Source organism: Bradysia coprophila, unplaced genomic scaffold (genome assembly GCF_014529535.1).
Source record: "Bradysia coprophila strain Holo2 unplaced genomic scaffold, BU_Bcop_v1 contig_138, whole genome shotgun sequence".
Lineage (NCBI taxonomy): Eukaryota > Metazoa > Arthropoda > Insecta > Diptera > Sciaridae > Bradysia > Bradysia coprophila.
Genome location: NW_023503409.1, coordinates 1,148,454 through 1,169,118, shown reverse-complemented (window position 1 = coordinate 1,169,118; position 20,665 = coordinate 1,148,454). Strand labels below are relative to the sequence as shown.

General features: G+C 34.4%; 2 protein-coding genes across 7 annotated transcripts; one reads left to right on the top strand and one right to left on the bottom strand.

The window, feature by feature from the left end:
• Positions 1-1,113: 1,113 nt before the first annotated feature.
• LOC119073288 lies at positions 1,114-1,918 on the bottom strand. The gene is made up of 2 exons (XM_037178674.1): positions 1,727-1,918; positions 1,114-1,672 (listed from the first exon to the last, which is right to left on the bottom strand). Exons 1-2 carry the CDS (start codon positions 1,738-1,740, stop codon positions 1,177-1,179), a joined length of 510 nt encoding a protein of 169 aa, XP_037034569.1. The 5' UTR covers positions 1,741-1,918; the 3' UTR covers positions 1,114-1,176.
• A 3,664-nt stretch (positions 1,919-5,582) lies between these two features.
• LOC119073254 (rho-related BTB domain-containing protein 2) lies at positions 5,583-19,976 on the top strand. Of its 6 annotated transcripts, XM_037178621.1 has the most exons (16): positions 5,583-5,739; positions 6,119-6,244; positions 11,951-12,060; positions 12,127-12,220; positions 12,280-12,581; positions 12,646-12,853; positions 12,928-13,259; positions 13,934-14,057; positions 14,117-14,263; positions 14,512-14,535; positions 14,734-14,844; positions 14,939-15,109; positions 15,173-15,415; positions 15,481-15,745; positions 15,895-16,084; positions 17,070-19,976. In XM_037178621.1, exons 3-15 carry the CDS (start codon positions 11,972-11,974, stop codon positions 16,062-16,064), a joined length of 2,280 nt encoding a protein of 759 aa, XP_037034516.1. In that variant the 5' UTR covers positions 5,583-5,739; positions 6,119-6,244; positions 11,951-11,971; the 3' UTR covers positions 16,065-16,084; positions 17,070-19,976. The 6 variants fall into 6 exon arrangements, with proteins under 6 accessions (XP_037034516.1, XP_037034519.1, XP_037034514.1 ...); XM_037178624.1 differs by lacking the exon at positions 6,119-6,244 and having other exon boundaries at positions 15,913-16,084; XM_037178619.1 differs by lacking the exon at positions 6,119-6,244.
• Positions 19,977-20,665: the final 689 nt, after the last annotated feature.

Here is a 20,665-nt window from a genome sequence, read left to right as displayed (position 1 = left end):
GGACAAAGTCAGACTCAATCAGGATCGGACAAAAACCGTTTTGTCCTCTCAAATCGTAAAGAACTAATGGACGCTACATAATGTCACTACAATCTATATACAGAATACAAATCTCAGCGGATACTACGATTTATATTTCACACGACATGCCAGAATCTATGTATGGACAAACGTATGGAAAGTATGGACAATATTATGACGAGTATCAGGTTGCTCAATTTGAAATTTTATTTTTTTTTTCGATTTTTCCACAGACGAAATTAATAAGAGTCCTAAACTAAATTAAATTAATATTGAAACCAAAACAGGACATTGAACGATGTGAGACGACACTGAAATAAAAAGTAATTTTAACTTGAACTAAGACGAAACTATGATAAATTAGATCTCAAACTAAAAATTTGTACTTGAAAGACTACGTTGTGTTCCACTCAGAAATTAATAGAAATGATGAACAGATATTTGTTTTGAAAAAAATAGTCATTTGTGTACCTGTTTTGGACGATTGATTTTAGGCAATTTCGCGGATTGCAGGCCGAACGAAGTGAGGCTTACAAGCGAAAGTGCCTTAAATCAACCGTCCCAAACAGGTGCACATGTAAGTTTTCATGCAGAGGGCCGGAAACCCGAGAAAATGCGAAAAATTGCCCTCATTTTCGGCCCGAAGCATGAAAAAGTTTTTTACGTATCTGTTGTGGACGAAGAGAGGGCGACAAACGAAAGTGCCTGAAGTATTCCGTCGCAACAGATGCGTACACAACTCTTCATGGTGAGGGCCTAAATTACGAGAAAAAGTTCGTAATTTTTTGCCCAAGGCATGAAAACAGCCATTGAAAATGATTCAGACATTGGTTGAGAATTATTCATCTTATAAATATTGCATATAAGGAAGAATGGTTACATTTAACGTTTTTCATACTTTCACTTTTCAATCAATCGTAGTGTAAGCAGACAGTTCGATTGTAAAAATATAAGAAACTATGTCCTCCTAACCGTATTTATACAGCTCTTAAATTATATTCTCTACATTTTCGAGTGAAACAAAAGCCGCCGGTCTAGTAAAAAGCCTGAATAGTTTCAACAATTAAAGAAATTATATTTTATTTGTTGACCAGGGATTTACAAAGCATAGGAACCACGTGACCAAAAAATATAATTTCAAATTCGAAGAAACTGTCACTTCCCGTTTTCTTTTCGTTTCAATTTTTCTTGTTGTTTAGCGTATTCAGAAGCACTGAGGTACGGAACTTCAAGATGAGAGAAAAGTGTTTCAGCTTCCTGAAATCCAATTCCGATCTTGTTGGTTGCGGCAACAGCTGCCGTATTTATGTTCTGCTTACCAGGTGGATTTGATGGTACAGCTTTTTCATAGCCACATACATCGCACTTAAAGAAAAAATGGCTGGCCAATCCTCGTCGTATTTCCTTATAGCACTTCATGTTATTAAAATCACATCGACCAGAGGGCTTGGAGTGCGCATCAAGTTTTTGGATTTCTCTGATCATGTATACAGGATCAGCAATACGTCTTCCCTTTAAAAAGTTTGCGTCTCCAATTACAGACCGGTCAGTGTTGTTCTCGTGTAATGCGTTCTCGCTTTTGGTTGCAACATGCTTCACGCCACCAACTGAAGACCCAGCTGAGGTTTTCGAAGAAATATTTGAATCGTCTCTGTAACGAATTCAGTAAGAAAAATGAAATCACGCAAATGGTCAGTAGTTATACCTGTTTTTATTCATTTGAACAATTCTTTTTCGTGATTTAATCGCAAGGTTTAATTATTTTGATGCAGAAGCCAATTTCGTTCTGAAATCAATGCTAACACGATTAAAATATGTAATTGGTTAGTTTTGAATGTTTCCTTCTCGCTGTCGTTATGTTGAATGTGTGAGTCAACGCACTGAAGTTCAATAAATTATTTTTTGAAGTACACCACTGTCAACTTCGACGTTTGAACTAAGAGTCGGCAACATTGAGCCGACTTATGGCAAAATAACTAGTCATTTTATCTATTTTATTATGGTCACCAATGTTACTTTTAACATTGCCAAGAAATTAGCAAAGAAATGAGTGGCAATCGCTATCAAAATGAGCGATAAAATTCGTCGACAGGTTGCAGTAAACAATGGTCCATGCAAACCGGAGTAAATAGCGATTTCATACAAACTCACCTTTCAATGAAAATCATTGAGAGGTGAGTTTCTTTGTATGAAATCGCTATTTTCTCCGCTCCATACAAATTTTGACATTAGACCATACCTATAGAGTATACTTTCATTGCATTTTAGAGTTGCATCTTGAAAATTATGTTCTAGTGCTTGACACATTGAAATTAAGGTAATTTATCGTGCTATTTCACAACATTTTGAGTTTGAGCATTGATAACGTGGAAAGTGTTGTTGGAATTGGCTTAGACTGAGTGTCAACTTGAAGTATGTTTAATTAATTAACGATTAAATCAATAATTTCATGAAAAAGATTTAATAATTAAGAGCAACTTATATTTTATTGGTGATGCAGCTTCGTGCTATGCTGATCGCGGTTCGTGCTTTTGTATGAATCTTACTTCGTGCTACCATACAAAAGTCATAGCACGAAACTAGATACATCTAATCAAACTTCGTGCTATCAAATTTTTTGCATGTAAATTCCCATAAGCGAACCAAGATCATTTTTTGATAGCACGGACCCAGATAAGTTACCTTAATTGCGGCTTGCCTACTTTCGGCACCCTGGACTTTACTTAAATAGTCGAGGAATGCCTCCAAATAAATTTCTAAAAGTCCAAAACTTAATTCTAGATTTTTAGAAATTTATTTGGAGGTATTCCACGACTATTTAAGTAAAGTCCGCTGATATTTGCGGTAGTGACGATAACAATTTCCACAATCTATAAATAGTAAATTTTTTATAAAGAAATTATTCTAATTAGTTTTTAGATTTATAACAAATCAAATATGTTTGAAACGGCATTAGCATCGTCATTTTCAAACGTTTTCAAAATTGATGCACAGTTTCCTCTCTGAATTTCTATTGAATATTGTTGTATCAAGAAATTTGTCGAGCGCTTTTCTCCAGTTTTTTGTTGCAACAGTTTTCCGATTTTATTTATGAATTTCTTAGTGTCCTCTCCCATTGGCCCGAACGTTTCGAAAGCGATAGGAGTGAATATGTAGTCACGTTTCAATGCCATGTAGTGATTATGTTTATGACGTTCTGATTGATCTGCGACAGAGCCAGCGATTTTCGCTGATTGGGCCAGGTATGATGGAGCAACGGTGTCGCTAACTGTAGCATCCCAAATCAAAGATTTTCCTCGTTCCCATGGAGTGATGGTTACACCGTCAACGCGCTTTCCGTCCGATCTGCTTATTCCAGGCGGTTCTAGCATGCTCGGGAAATCGATTTTAGATAAGGCATTCAAGGTTATTTTATTGAATCCTACATGTCTCGGAATTCTGCCAGCGCTCCTAATGCATGATAAACCGTGGTGGCCGTTTTCTTCGACAGTTTTTCCACATCGGCAAGTGTGTTTTTCGCATACTTTCCCTCCCAAACGTATGGCAATCGCAATTCGAGCTGTATTGTTGTTCAAAAGTAGGCCCAACTCAGACGACGGTATCACTTGCAACCACTTTCACGATTCGTTTTTGGATGATGCAAGTAAGCGCGCTCTATCTGTTTGGTCAGCATTGCTCAACAATGTTTCGAAAATTAATTTCATATTCGGGTAATCCCAATTTGTTTGGTTTTCACGTTTTGCTTCTGTGTCTGGTACCAGGCTGGACGGCAGATCATCGATCAATTTTTTGATTTCGGTGTCAACAATGTCCAAATTCAGTTGACCTAATAAAACATTTGATAAATTTTTTGATTGAAAAATTGAAGAAAGATATGTGGGAATCGCCAAATCTTCAAGTTTTCTTATGCCAATTCCAGCCAACGAATAAGGTAACGTTGTTTGTCTCCAAACTTTCGGGGTCATTTTAATGTTGCAAGTATTTTCCAATGTTTGTCGAAAAAGTTCATCAACTTCTTCCAGAAGATTTTGAAACATGAAAGTTGGACAAGTTCGTAACAGATAGATGAATTTCGGCGATGACATGCAATATCGGAACAGGCACAATGCGGGGTGGACATCTAGGAGTTTCAGTCTTTCGCACATCGATTGTACAATGTCTTTTTTCTGTTTAATGAAATTTGGAATTAATGAATTATGTATTGGCGATCCGAGAAGATCAACTTCTTCCATCAGACGAATGCCGGGTAATTCTTCCGATATAGCAGCGTACATGGCATCTTTCTGTTCTTTGGTTGCGTTTATGAAATGTACTTCGCACTTCGATGGATTAAGTGTCAGTCCTGAAACCTCTCGGAAGTCTTTGATACGTTTTACATCTTCCATGGTATTTTTAAAGTTGTCTCCAGTTGTTCCATCATCGAGATACCATGCATTTAAACGGGATGACAATGAGTGGACTAGCTTTGATATTCCGATACAAAAACCCGCTGGACCTAATGGATCTCCTTGATGGACCCCTCTTCTGGATAAAATTACTTGATGGTTGAAGTATAAGTTAGTGAAGCTGCCGTAAGCTTGTCTCATCATCGGATATAGGCTCGGACAAATGTTCTTCGTTTCGTCCAGTAGGTATTGTCGTTTAAGTTCATTGAAGGCGTTTGAGAAATCGTATTTCAGGAGTATCATTGGTTCATCGTATGAATTGGAAATAAATGATCGGACAGCGTGTATTATTGCTTCTGCACCTCCTTTAGCACCGAAACCAAGTTGGAATGGTTTTATTTTTTCAGAAAGCTGATCAATAATGTCACCGCATTCTACTTTTCCGGCCAGTCTACGCCAAAAAGTTCCAACCGCAATCGGTCTTATATCGCCATTGTCTTTTATGAAAGCGACTAATCGTCCACTGTAGACTATTCGAACAACATTCTGATCTATTTTTCCGTTCTTCACCAAGTCAGACAGTTTGGCTATTGATTTTCTCAGTTTCTCAGCTGCATCGCCACAAGTGAATGACGTTAAATCTTTAATGTGGCGAGGTCTCAGACCATCAATACCACCTGATGAGCTTATCGGGAAACTGGAAATGCTCTTCGAGATTGTTTCACTTGAAGTTATTGGCAAAATTTCTTCGGGTGTATGTTTGTCTATGACTGGCAATGTATCCAATGGATGTTTTGATTGTAATTTTGACAGCGTTTCATCGTTTATCTCTGCTATCATTTCTTTGGAACATAAAACTCTCATGGCGCCACTGAAATCGCCTTCGCCAAGCTTTTGGTTGACTGTCTTGATAACTTGTTCGTTCTGTGAACAAAGTTTTTTTTCTCTAGACTTTGTATCTTGTAGAAGGAATGCTAAGTAATCGTTCACATTTGTGATTTTCTCCAGGATAATCTATTCTCAGTAATTTCGTTAGGTATTCTTAAGAGATTTTCTTTTGAAAATACCGCTCTTTCTGCACCTCATCCTGTTTAAATACCGCTCACACCTTCACAGATGTTCTACCCAACCCTGAAGAAAATGAGTTGCGCTAGTGTGACAGCTAACGTCTTATCTCTCCTCATAAATGTATGAAATTCCGTTGCAGTCATACGGAAATTGCGAGTTTTTAAATAAGAAAATTTCTTGGAGATAATGTCGTTGCCAATAATTAATCCAGTGTTGTTCAATTAAAACAAGTTCACAGCAGTGTCATTGATATAAAACACATATTGTAAGTGGTGATTACATAGCGGTTTTTGACTTAAAATAAGAGTAAAACTGAATAATGTAGTCTGTTCTGTCGGTCTATTTTTAGATAGTTGGACAGAAAATCGATTTACAAAAAAAGTTGTTTCAGTTCGATTATTTTGCTATTTAAATTTTGAGACAAATATCACGTGTGTCATCTTATGTATTAATGAATTTATGTTTACATTTGAATGGATCTTTTATTTATCAACGAAAAAAGACGAAAAAAAACTTTTATTGATACATCATTTTAGCAGTAATTTTCACGAATTCTGTGATCCATATAAGAACCAATGTGAAAAATTGCCGACATACCACAAAAAAAAGTGTTAAATGTGCTCAAAATGCTGATATTTTTTCAGACGACACGAATTCTAAGTTAGTTCACTAAATTTAATTGTTAACCAATTTAACATCGACGAGCTGGCTATACGATTTGGGATGTACAAATTGAATAGATAAACACGAAAATCTATCCGAAATAAGTGGTAAAAAAAAATTATTTGATGTTAGTAAATAACATAGGTTCTTTTGCGAATATGCGCTGTATCTTTTTCCCCATTATATCGGACAGAATGTTTCAACAGAAAAAAAAGTATAACCAGAACATTTCTCGATCGGATTTTATTTGTATTGCATTTTCTCATTCACTGTGCAACCAAATTATACCTTGCATTACAGTTCGTTCGTTCACCCGTGTCTCCGTCCAAAGAGTAAAAGCATTCAAAACTGTAAGCTCGATTCCGTTCGGTTTCATATAAAAAAAAAACGGTAACACAATAAATTGATAATTTGTTTTAAAAGTTTATTTATAACAATGTTCGTCTTTTCAATTTTTTTGTGTGTTATGAATTTTATCAAATCCAGATTATACCAGCAACCACGACAACCAATCAAGTGTTTTACACACCCAAGAATATCTTGTATGTTTCCTTTGTTGTAAAGACATTTATTAATATCAACTGGTTAGTGGTATAATTTGTAATTTTTCGTACGCTGTGTTTACAAATTGTACGTCGTATAAGTTACAAGAGACGCAGTTTTTTTTTTTAATTTTATCTTTGTGTTTATTACCATCATAGTGAAACGATAAAAAACACGATTAAAATAATTGTTTTTGTCGAGGTTTTTTGTGCGAATATTTTTATTGCCTGTCTAGGTACTCAATACCGTTTAGATGAAATCATATCATTCGAACAGAATTTTGTGCTTACTTTTAGTGCACTCTTTGAGACATAAATATTTGTTTAAGATAATCAGTGAAGGTATTGACCCTAGCTTCCGTCTCAATTTCCGTTTTATTTTATTCAATAAACAAAACAAAAAACGAGAATTGTAGCAGAGGATACTGTTTGTGAAATTATTTTTTTCTTACAAAATGCTCAACATGAGCGGGAATCCGTTTGGAAATAATAGAGAACATTTCGTATAAGTAGTCAATATTCTCTGCTAGAATTAAGTTCGTCATTGTCTCGAGAATGATAATGTAAATGCAACAAATAACTAGTTTTCGCATGTTTTTTAGTTTGCAGTTTTGGTCCATTCATTTTACAATATGCGCAGAAAAGTAAAGTTTCTTTTGCCTTTATCGTTTACGTTTTTAGCCAAAGGGCCTGAAAATTTCAAATTGAGTTATCACTCCTTTTCGATCACGTTACATTAACTAGTTTCATGTGTTAATTTATGAACTGGTGGTGTTTTGTTGTACGGTAAACAGCCTCGTTTCATTGAGACTATTGCGTACTACATGTGAAATTTCCGATACGAACCGAGATCGTCAACAAAACACACAGTAAGCACGGAGAAGATTTTCCCGGAAAATACTCCTATTCACTCGATTTTTGTTTCCAAAAAAACTGAACTGACTTCATCTTAACGTTCACGCTTTGTTGGTTTGATTACAATGACTTTATGATGCTTTATGGCATGATGCATTTGCATTTGGCCCTGATTCGGAAATTTTGTGTAAACTTAAAAATTGAATTGGGGATTTATTGAAGATCAATTTTTTTTTTCGCTATAGGTGTAGGTGTATAGGTATTACTTGTGGCAGTTGGTTAAACGGTCACAAACCAATCTATTATTTAAATCTTTGGTTTTGTAAATTTAATCGACAGTCGCAATTCTCATGAATCGTAATTGTCAATTCAATAGTTTGTCTGTAAAGAATTTAATTAGTTACAATGTAACATAAAATAGACTTAAGACATTTCGAATAAATTCACCTCAATACGGATTTTTCCACTAATAGACAATATAAATTCTAAAAATATTAATTTGATTGACGCGTTTAATTTGTGTTAATTGCGTTGAACACATTGCGATGAGATGTTTGTCTTATATTTACCTATCGTTTGAAATAAATAAGCGCTATGCATAGTATATACAATTGCGAAAGCCGTTAGCCGAATTGATACGTAAGTCTTACCTCTCCATCAGTAGTTATACTTACGCAATGATAGTACACATAAATATATTGAACTATCAAGTAAAATATCGTCACAGTTTTGTAATTAATTGGAAAGAATTTGAAAAATTGCTGATAAAGCAGTAATGTTGGCTGAAAAAGAGAAATTTTCCAATTTTTTCGGTAGAAAATAGTTTTGCAAAACGACTCCGCTTGTGTAGCTATTCGATGTTTGTTTACAGTCATGTTATTTATTATCGGTAAGACAATGTTGAATATTCATTTACATATACAATGACACTCCGCCGTATTTACTAATATTTTCTTTCAAACGTTACTTTAAATGACACAAATTGATCAATTAAAAAAAGAGCTTATGATGACTGTGAGTGTACACTTGCTTTCAATTTAGTGGTTGTGCGTAACAACGAAAATTAATTTTCAAAGTCTAATTATAACCGCAGGTTAATGCCACATATTAAACTTTTGTAGAGATCAAATGCTAATACATAATAGGAGAACAATTTTGATTTACTTTCAAAAATAAGAACAAATTTCACATGAACCCAGATCAAAACTTTGCTTCACGTCATTTTGTTTCGTTGCTGCTAATGGATTAGATGGCTTATGAATTTTTTTAAGGAAAGCAGTAATGTGTTGGGGATATTTCGCGTGTGCATTTAACATTTTCCTTGTAAGATACAGAAAATCATATAAATGTTTCAGAACCAGCTATTTGTCATTCGTTGCATCTATTAATTTTTGTTTAATTGTCGATGATTTTCCTGTTTAAGCTTTAAGACTGGTATAGTAATGTTGAAGATTTAGTTGCCGTATAAGGAAATACATTTACAAACAGACATTTAATATATTTGCGTCTGGTCACGACTAATCGTACCGTATATTGTTTAAATTGTATTTTTTTTAAATCTTGTCACATGTGAAAACAATATAAAAAATAAAATTAATTTATGGCTGAATTAAATTTTGTGTCACGAGCTTGTTTGGGAATTGATAACGAATATAAAAATAAAACGCAAAACAATGAAGATGTTTTTGTTTAGCTTAAAGTATATTTCATTTTTAACAAAATTTGTCAGAAAAGTGCAATTTGAGAAAAAACAGGACCTTTTACTACTAATTCAAGAAATTTCAGGAACATAAACAGGACCTAATATTGAGAATTATACAAAATGTTTGGGGGAAAATTAGGGAAATATAACTCAATATTAGACCCTGAACGTAAGTGATTTGATTTCACGAAGATTTTGGTAAAAGCCATTCATTATATGCCCATAATTATCATTTAACAATAGGTTCCGTATTCCTTGACAGTGGAAACATCGAATGAGGGTTTTTGGTTTTCCTCAAATTTTCCTGACGACAAACGAAACATCCAGAAAAACAAAGTTTTTTATTTGTCAACCGGAAAATGGAGAAAATCAAAAAGAGACCATTCATTTTCATTTAAATAATTTGTGATAACGTGTTAAAAAGTCCCAATCGTGCGAATTAAACTTTTCGTTTATATACCGAGTTTTTCTGAGAGCGTCGAACTTAAATTATGTTAATTCACCACCAAATACCAATGAATATTTCCTGATGTGGAGCGAACACTTCAAATCACGAAATTTATAGAATTATTGAAAAACTTTACATGCAAAAGTTGCTTCCTTCCTTTTAAAAGCACACCACCAAAATCCACCAAAATTATAAACATTAAAATCTTTCACGTTTGGTTTTGGCTATTTTTGTGCCGTCTACAATTATTTGTTTCACATAATACACTACACAGTACACTCAACCACATTAATAGAACTACGCAACTACGTCAATTTAATCGATTGAATTATACCACCCCGCACCGCTAATAATTTGCCGACTTTTTTCTGTCATCTTCTGTATGTGTATTTTAGTGGTACACTGATTCCGATAACTGAATTTTTTTACTGGCTATACTCGATACACGGTCTCACTACTACTGCTAAAAAAACGTTTTACGATGATTTGTCTGAGATTGCAGTTTATTGACATCGCAAAATTTTCGCACATTCCATGTCCTCATTTATCCGGTTTTATTACGCTAATGTAGTGTGGAGACTTTTAGCAACTAACTCCGACTATTTGAAGATATAAAGAACTTTGAACTTAGCAAAAATGGTTAATTTTGTGAAAGATTGGATAATGCCCTTTCAAAATTACGACCTGGTAAAGTTTCATATTACCATTTTTGAGTACACCCAAATTTCCTACAAGCATTTCTCGCGTGCTCACAAGTGTTTTCCACCAGCGAGTCTATGTATTACCAAGTAACAACTTCATCATTAATCTATCAAAATTCAATTTATTTAGTGTGGCATGACTACAACCGTCTAATATTCAGGCATCATAAGTTATCCAATCACTTTTCGATAGTACCGAAATTCTAATATCGAAATTGCAAAGTGACAGACGAAATTCGATAAAAATGATTTTGCATTTGGAAAAGTACCCCGGGGCACGGAATCACTGGTGTGTATATAGTACACTTCACTTTTGTTAATTAAATAGTTACGTGCTTGGTTACATAGCAAAACAATTGTGACTTTATTTTGTTTGATGATTTTTATGATTTTCAGTGAGTTTATCGCGCTTTAGACAAGAATAGACAAATTTTGAGAATCAACCGAAATTTATGGGACAATTGATAAATATTGTAAGCTAGAGGTCATCTAACCATAAAAGGTCTGCAAAGAGTTTTCTTATCATTTAAAGCCGACTGATATAATAGGGGCTCTCTTGCGATTACCACAAGAAATTTTTTAATGAAAATAATCAATATGATCAGTTAAACAGCATTGTGAATTAGCAAACAGCTTTTTATCTTCTCAGTAGGGTAACCCAAATTACTGCCATACTTTTTGTATAAGTATTTAAGGTCAGGTCGACTTATCCAATTTTTCCTCTCTGCAATCTTCATATTATAATTCCTCGTGCTCGTGTTCTAATTTCTTATCTTCCGCAAGCAAACAATATTCTTGAGACAGCATACAAGCGTTATAATTTCAAAAGACATGTTTGAATGTAACTTCAATATTACATCAACTAACACAATTTTCCATTGATTTCTTTAATTATTGTTTAATTATTATCAACGCAGAAATTTTCCTATTTTATCAGACATTATCCTGCCTCATGAAATTATTGTAGTTTGAGGTTATTTTTAATAGCCAAATACGAATCGCGTCTGTAGTATATCATCTCTGCATTTTGTCAATAGTGAAATGGATTTAAAATAAATTTTATGTGATATGAATGCGCTACAAATTGAATTGATGTCAGATTTTTTGAGACGCGAATAATTTTTACGTGGAACAGATTATAGCGAAATTGATGGACTTCTTCAGACGAAATGAAAATTGTGCAAATGGGATTGAGTACACCTGAGACCGTTTGATATTCATTTCTATATGTCGATGACGACGCCATTGTATATTGAAATTTTTCACGGTGGGTTGGGTACAACAATGAAAAGATGACCCAGACAGGTCGTTTCAAATAACCTTCCATTTTCCCTGGCATTAAACATATTTTTTCATTTTTTTTTTTGTCACTACATACATCCCCTCACTACTGTATTAAACGAAATACCATTTTAGAGACGTTCGATAACTTAATGACTCGTGTGAAAATTATTTTGATTATTAGAATCGACATTTAAAGCTTTAAATGTCAATCGTCCACAAATATTACGTTGTATCATTGTAGCAAGAGTTTTTGGTTTTATGTTATTCCGTTTTGTTTGCAGATATAAAACGGTAATGGCAGAATGGACAACGAACAGCCACACCAGGAATTGGTAAAATGTGTTCTTGTTGGTGATACAGCTGTTGGAAAAACCCGATTAATATGTGCAAGGTAGTAATGATTATTCGGAAAATTATTGCCTCAAACTCAATAATTCTTTTTTCATGTAAAAAACAGAGCTTGCAACAAACACGTACAATCTTTCGATCAATTACTGGCAACACATGTTCCGACTGTATGGGCCATCGATCAATATCGCATATACAAAGATGTAAGAATTAAATTGATGTGTAAATTGTGTGTGGAGGTCAGCAGGGTCATCTTTTTCAGGTACTTGAAAGATCATGGGAGATCGTTGATAATGTGAACGTTTCACTACGACTCTGGGATACCTTCGGTGACCATGATAAAGATAGACGATTCGCGTACGGACGTTCCGATGTGGTGCTTTTGTGCTTTTCGATTGCCAATCCGGTATCGCTACGAAATTGTCGTGCGATGTGGTATCCGGAAATTCGAAAGTTTTGCCCAGATGTTCCGGTAATTTTAGTTGGTTGTAAAAACGACTTGAGGTACATGTACAGAGATGAGACTTACTTATCGTATTTTGGAGACAGAAGCAAATTCGTTAGGTGCTTTAACGTTATTCTCATTGAAATGTCTAGGTTCGCTAAACCTCGTTTACCTTTGCTTTAGAGCGGCGAAGAAATGTGATTTGGTGATGCCGGACGAAGCCAGAGCAGTTGCCAAAGAACTCGGTATTGGCTATTATGAGACGAGTGTCTTCACTTACTATGGAGTGAATGAGGTGTTTGAGAATGCGATACGGGCTGCACTAATCTCGCGTCGTCAGACCCGATTTTGGATGACCAATTTGAAACGAGTTCAGAGACCCCTACTTCAAGTGAGCTCTAAATGTTTTATTGGATTTGGATGGATACCATTTTTAATATTTACGCTAAACGTTCTGATTTGCAGGAACCCTTTAGACCTCCCAAGCCACTACCTCCAGAAGTAACCATCATTTCCGGAACGCACACTGTAGATATGCGGTTCATGTTGAATTCACAGAGTTACACAGATTTAGTTCTAATCGTTGGATCAATTCGTTTCCAAGTGCATCGATTTATGTTAGCATCCGGATCGTCAACATTTTACAGGCTACTCACTCTCGACCTGTCGGATATGGGCGCAAGAAGTAGTAGCGAGTCAAGTATGGTTAGTTCGACGTTCGGTGACAATTCCACGACTGATTTCAACGAAGACACCGAATACTTGATTCGAAATGAACAAGGAAAAATGCCGTTAAGGTGAGTTAGTTGTGAACTCCCATTCCGTTGAGTAGAATAAAATTCGGAAAATGTCGTCGGTTTATTTGTATGGTGAATGTCGACAATTGTAAACATTAAAATTCCTCAATAATAGATAAGGCAACCAACTTCCGACTAATACATTGCTTTCGTTCGTTGCTAATTTGTATTGAATTGATTTCTATTTAAGTAATTCTCTTGCCAAACATTACGAATTTAAACCTACGATTCATTGACATGAATGTGTAAATTTGTTTATTTCCTTTGTTGGTTAGCGGGTGTTTGTGTCGACATTAGCTCTTCTCCGGTGTCAGACGATTCAGAAAAGTCGTATTTATAGTTCGTTGCCTTCAACTATTTTCTGGTTGGACATTTCAATGATTACTAATAAGTAGCTATGACTAGAGAACTAGAGAGCTATGAGAATATTCAAAAGAAAGGTCTGACCAGGTTTATTGGTGTAAAAGAAATGCATGAACCCGGGTCATTGACCTTTCTATAAGGTGACATTTTCCTTATACAAAATGTGTCATTTTGTCAATTATTGTGAATGACGTGGCGCGAAATTCCTAGCAGCCCGACCCGGCAGTTTATCATTATTCTAATATTTGTTAAATGTTCACATTCACTAAAAGCCGACCAGCTATTAAAATACCAACTACTTGTGTTCACAGAATGTGGGATCAACTGAAGAGAAGATCAAGCTATCAAGCACTTCCAACGATTGAGCCGAAGAAGCAATGTGATTTATTTCGAGATCTACACCACCCGGTTTTCCAAAGTATCCGAATTATCCAGGTGAGAACCGTTTGGAGAAATTTTGTGGACCGAATCGATTTGACCAAATCCTCAAATAGGTGGACTCACATCGGCATAAAAAGTCTGGCATCAATGAGACCCAAACAATAATCACAATCAGCAAACTGATAACACCGCAAGCATTAAACCAGTGTCTGAAATACATTTACACTGGAAGCATCGACAAAGATTGCTTAAACTTACAGGTATTGTGGAACGTTGTGTTGTTAGGAAGTCGGTTGATAGCTCATTCATTTTCATCAATTAATTAGATCCGTTTTTGCGCTTCGTGCCAATCGCAAGCCAACGAAAATATGTCATTTCATTTCCATTATTAATGTTATTCAAGAAAATTGTAAATCTAAACACAAAACGTCTTCGGATTTTATTGCATTTCAATTGCAGAAATTTACAGAAAAAATTTCTTTGTTTTTAATGTCACTGTTTTTCGCAGACCGCTTCATTAGGACTCTTACTGGTAAATAGTTTCTATAACAAACAAAGAAAACAAAATTTTATACCCAACACTAGCTAGCCTAGACAGCAATTAATTGTTTGTGCAAAAGTAATTTACACGTTTCTCCAGTGGAGAATCCAACTTTTTTCAAATTCTTCGTCACGACATAATGCCGTCACAACAACAAAAATTCTTCATCAATTCTTTGCTTATTTTTAGGAAATTCGTCAAGCTGCTGAACTGCTGGGATTGCCAGAGTTAACAATGCTTCCGTCCTCATTGCAAAATTCAAACTTTACGGCTGATGACTCGATTCAACATTACTCTCCGGTGAGTATGAAAATCTATCATTCAAAATTCAATTCAGTCAGCAGCCTGCATTTAAACTTACTGAACTTCTATTGATTTCTGTTGCTCATTCCAGTGCATGAAAAAAAATCTAGAAAAATATTGCGTAAATTCCGGCCTATTTAGTGACGTTACCTTCGAATTGGACGACGGTCACATAAAGTCACATCGTGCAATGTTGATCGCTCGTTGCGATGTTATGCGAGCTATGTTAAATGGCGACTTTCGAGAGGCTCATTCAAATGTTGTGAGTAAAAAACGTTTGGGTCATTACAATTTGATCGAACTTCTAATGTGAACAAATTTCCAGATCATATTTCCCGGCGTAACGCAATACACATTTCACAAATTTTTGTGCTACATGTATACCGACGAAATACCTCAAATATCAGCCGACAAGTGTTTAAATTTATTAGAGCTGGCGAATCGTTTGTGTTTACCGCGACTGTTGAATTTAGTTGAATGTCGGGTAATCGAGGACTTATCCAAGATGTCACAGTCGGAGACTAGTGAAGCGGTAGAGCATTGTCTGAAGCTCCTAGAACCAGTTAAGGTACGTGTTTCAAATTCTGATTGCGGCTGTTGAAATCAATACACTCAACTACTCGTTCTTTATAGCTACATAATGCACATCAATTGGCTGAATGGGCAATGTCGTATCTATGCGTAAATTACAATACAATTTGTCAAATATCACCAAAGAGTCTGAGAGCGTTGCATCCCGAGAATCAGGAATATTTACGCGAACACCGATGGCCACCGGTTTGGTATTTAAAAGATTTCGATTACTATCAGCGATGTATGGCCGAAATCAACAAAGAGAAAAATATGAAAAGAAAACGTGGCTCCGGCGTTGACGACGGTTGTTTATGTTTCTGTGGAGGTAGGAAATTTAAGTAGCTTTTTTTTCGTTTGAATATGATTTTCCTTAGTGCTCACATTCATAACCACATTTTATTTTACTTCATCTTTGCATGCCACTCACTGTTTGTTAGTTGATTTCAAATTAATACAAAAAATGTTTGGAAAAAGTGTTTTCTTGGATGTTAGGCAAATCTCGGCGGCATGAAATTATATCAACGCAAGCGGCAGCGGCTGCACTGTACACTCACCAGTTGCCAGATAGCACACATCTATTGAATAGCATTCCGAATTTGATAAATCCGTTGGACCATCCAGAGCCAGACAATATGAATCTTTGACGTTCAATGAACGTTTGGAGGTAAGAATTTGTTTATCAAAACGTTTTTTTAGGTACATCGACTGTCTTCATGTTTCTTCTTTTTTTTCTTCAATGCATAAAGTATCGACCTTTTAATGACGAGCCTCCAAAGATTAGGGGTATAACCCAAGTTTAAAGATTTTTGTACCTGTTTCATTCACATAAATAGTTTTCCCTACAATAAACTTCGACTCTGTTAATAACTGGTTATAGACAAACATCTTTGAATATTAATGATCTCCAGACACCTGTTTTTGTTATTGTTTTTTCGCATTGTTTTGGTTTTAGTTTGATCATTCTAAATTCTAAACAGGTTCTAGATGTGCCAGTAACTGACGTTTAAACTTATAGAAAGTAAACCTGTTCCAACGAAAGAAAAAGAAGCTAAGAAGTCGCTTAATAATTCCATTTTATATTACTGCGTGTGAAAACACAGTTGATTTATACAAATTGGCAAGGCTTTAGTCATCAAAATGTTGGATTTCGAAGCATTTTTGTTTTGAATGCCATACACTCACGGAATTTTGAAAACCGACACATTTTCTGTTTTGTGGTCTACTGACCTTTGTGTCGGTTTTCAAACTTACCTGAGTGTAATAATCTTTTATCACATACGCGCGGTGTTCGGATATCAAAATTACTTAACTAGAAGAATAATTCAAAAATTACACTTCAGTTTTATGTTGTTGACTCGTTTTCGCTTATGTGATAAAATAGAGTACACACTTGTCACTATCAGTCTCGGCAAGCCTCGACTTCTTCGTGCCAAGTGACAAGTGATATTATTGATAGGAAAATGTCATCGAAGAGATTGACTCAATGTCGCAATTTACATTATGATTTGACGTTGGGCTTCCAGTTCTCCGATTTGACCTTCCATTAGAATTTCCAAAAAACAAAACCTAAGTGGCATCATTGAAGACAAAATTCGATTCGATTCACCGTTGTTTTATTACGTTGATTAAGATGACACTTAATTTTTCAGGTCCATTCGATTCGTTGTCATCCTACCAGTTCTCATCTGCTTCATTTGTACCATACTCAGCATTTTAATTTTGTTGCAAATATACACCTAAGCGGTGCAGATGGCTAATTCATCTGTCATCAGAGATAGAATTAAGCTCGACAAGATTTGGTTAGTGTTCTTTTACAACAGCAAGATGTATTTATTCTAATGAAGTAATAGATTTTGTATCGAACACTAAGACGATACAATAATGATTATAATGTAGCGATGAGCTTGCCGGTTTGTAAAAGGTATAAAAAGAGAAGTCACTTTTCGTTGATTCCTTTTTTTTCAGTTTTTTTGTTAACTGGGGGTGCTGTTTATTTAAAGACTGTGAATTTAATCGATAGATTTAACAAAAATTGGAAATTAAAAAAAAGGAAAAAAAAAACACAAAATTAGATGTAGACATAGCAATTAGGAAAAATATTGTAAGATTATAGCTCAGTGTTTTTTTAACAAACATTTTTTTTATATGAAATTCATACGATTTTCGCTGTGCTACACCAATAGAAGAAACTCGGACATGCAATCGAATTCATATATTATACACACATACAATGTAAAGACTTGAATTCTACCGAACCAATCACTACTTAATTAATGAACAGAAGTTATACGTTTAGAATAATTTTTAGAGAAACTAGCGTGGAATCATCAAACAAAATGCAAGGTTATTGTTGTTGCTGTTGATGACGTTTTAGATTGCTGTAAAATATAGTGATTGACAAGGGCAAGCCAACAAAAGTGTACATACACTAAACACTAAATGATCGTAACAGCAATAACCGTCTTTTGAATACTTATTTTTTCAGTAATTACCTGCGTTCTTTTTACCCTCTAAGTATCAATCATTTGACTGAATATTTTCTTCTGAAATTTTTTGCATCTTTTGTTTCAAGCTAATTTTCTATCCGAACACTGACTTCTATTCAACAATTACAATATTCAAATAAGTAAATGAACATCACTGCTGTGTGCAATTCAATTCAATTAATTTCTAATAAACATTTCTACTCTGAAAGTATTGAATCGTCGCTTTTCTTAATTCAAATCGCCTGTAGCGCATCACATGAAAAATTAGTCATCCCTTTCCATAAACGAAAATATTTAATGGTTTCAAGTCTTATCACTTTAATGTATAATTCGGGTCAGAAGCATTTGTGAGAATTAAAGAAATAAAAATAACTCGAAAGCAGACTAAATATTGGACGTTTCAATTCATTCTCAACTTGCTTATATAGTCAAACCGATAGCTTTGTAAATGTCAGACATTTTGGAAAACTTCGAAGTCCCGTATACAGATTTGTGTAAGAGATACATGGAAACCATGTACACACGTCTTGTACTATCTTAATATTTCGCTTTGGCTTAAAAATTAATTGTCCTACTCATACTCTATGTATTTGAAAGCGCATACCTGACGATAAATGAATTTAAGTTTTTCAGAATGTTTCGTCGCATTCGTTTGTTTTTAGTAGCGTAGTAGAATGTCAATTAATCTTCCGAGACAAAATTGAAATTAGTTAAATCTAAACGAACATTCTGTGCGAAGTGAATTTTTATATGTAAAAGGAAGATAATAGCATAGTGTGCTCACAACCGTCTCAACGTTAGCTGAACAGTTTTTTTTTTAAGACATTTTCGTCAATTTTCTTTTTAACAACTTTTTGGAACTGTAGTGCCTCTATAGAGTAAGTCTTCAGTTAGCATCAATTGAATTAGCGATCGATGATTTCATTTGCATTTTTAGAACCAAATACCCGCTTGTTGATAAAATTGATGTTAGATCACTCGTATGAAAAACTCGTGTTACATTTAGTGTACACTGTACAGAAATGTTTTGGTGCGAAAATTCAAGCGAAAACTGCACCTTAATATTCTAGAAAGGGCTAGTCATCAACGACCAAAGTAAACGATGAGCTTCGGTCAGTGTTGTCTTATATAACGAAGCAAAATGATAGAACAAGTGAAGCAAACTACTTTGCAAGACTTCAAACAAATGAAGTAGCAGATTTGATGATACATCGTGATACGCTTACCGTTTCTGAAAGGTTAATCATTGCGATATAAGTCTGGAAAATGCGGGATAAAGTTAGGGTATGTAATAAATGAACTTGTAAAAAATATGCGTAGGAATTATATTGCTGCTAAATTTGATGCGATTTGTCGCTTGTCGACCATTCTTAACTTGCTACGATGAAATTAGTTCTACACCATGCGCATGCCCAATCAAATAATGTTAAAACTGCTGCGAAGAATCAATAATGTCTGTAATTTGAAACTTTTGATATATTTTTTAGCTTAGATCTACGAGCAACTGGTTCTTCCTTCCCAAAAAATGTCAAATTTATTTTTCGTCTTGGTACTTCATTGATGATGTGCCGATTCTTATTTATATGAAAACCGTTGATTTTACTTTATTGTCAACTTGCATTTTTCACTCACCCAAAAGCAATAACAAAACTCTAATTGAATAATCGAAATTCACACACAAAAAAATGAATATTTTTATACTCTCACATTCAAAAAAAAATACTTAAAAGTGAATAAAATCGAATACAAAAAAATGTAGACTGGAACGAAATTAAATTTGTAGCAGTATAAAATAAAAAAAAAAAAAAATTCAATTAAAAATTAAACCTAAAATGGTAGACACTAATGACAATCTGCCAGAAATGTTTTTGTAAAAAAAGAAATGAAAAATCAAATTGAAATATTATTGAAACTTTACAAACGAGGAATTAAAATTTTCACAACGCTTAATGTTAACGAAAGAAAAAACTAAAAAAAAAATCTTTAAAATTAGCTCAACCTTATAAAGGAATCTAATTTAGCTTTATTAAAATACAAAAAGACGGTATTACATTCCGTAATCAAATGACATCCGTTTTCTTTCATTTTTAATTCGTTAAAAAAAAAAACAATTTGTGAAACGTATAAGTACGAATGATCCTTCGAAAAACCTAGTTTGAGTAGGTACATTTAACATATCTGTTAGATAAGTTGACAACGCAGATATATTTAATTGCCAAGGAAACCAGTTGTTTGACATCAAAGAGTCTGATAGTGTCAACCAAAAACAAAATCCAAAATTTTTGAAAAATAGAAAATCTTAAAAAAATCTGAAAAATCTATGGAAATCCTTGAAAATCCAGCAAACACAATTAAGGAAATGATCAGGACCTACTGAAGTGCCTCAGCTGATTTTCTTCTTGAAAAATCCTGTGTCAACGAAATTTACGAATATCGGCCCCTCTATGAACTTTATTTAAGAATTTACTGTAGAGTTCGTTCGAAAAAGACAACTACAAGCTCTAAACAATCTGCAACACCCTCAAAGATGAATCAAATAATAAATTCTTCAAAGTAAAGTCAACCAACCATTCATTGATTAGTGCTAAATTTGTAACGTTATACTAACAAAAGATTACAATTTCTGGTTATCTCAATTTGCACAGAAATTCTTTCAAAAATCGTCTTGTTCAAGTTATGACCTTTGCCACCATTTGTTTGGTGGTGTGCGTCAGTTTCTTATTTATTTGTACACATAACATAGTCCAGTTCTAAATTGA

Coding starts and splice junctions, on each gene's coding strand:
- LOC119073254 (XM_037178619.1), top strand. CDS start 11,972: ATGGACAACGAACAGCCACACCAGGAATTGGTAAAATGTGTTCTTGTT. Junction 13,260..13,933: donor CAAGGAAAAATGCCGTTAAG/GTGAGTTAGTTG, acceptor TTGTGTTCACAG/AATGTGGGATCAACTGAAGA. Junction 15,110..15,172: donor GAGAGGCTCATTCAAATGTT/GTGAGTAAAAAA, acceptor ACAAATTTCCAG/ATCATATTTCCCGGCGTAAC.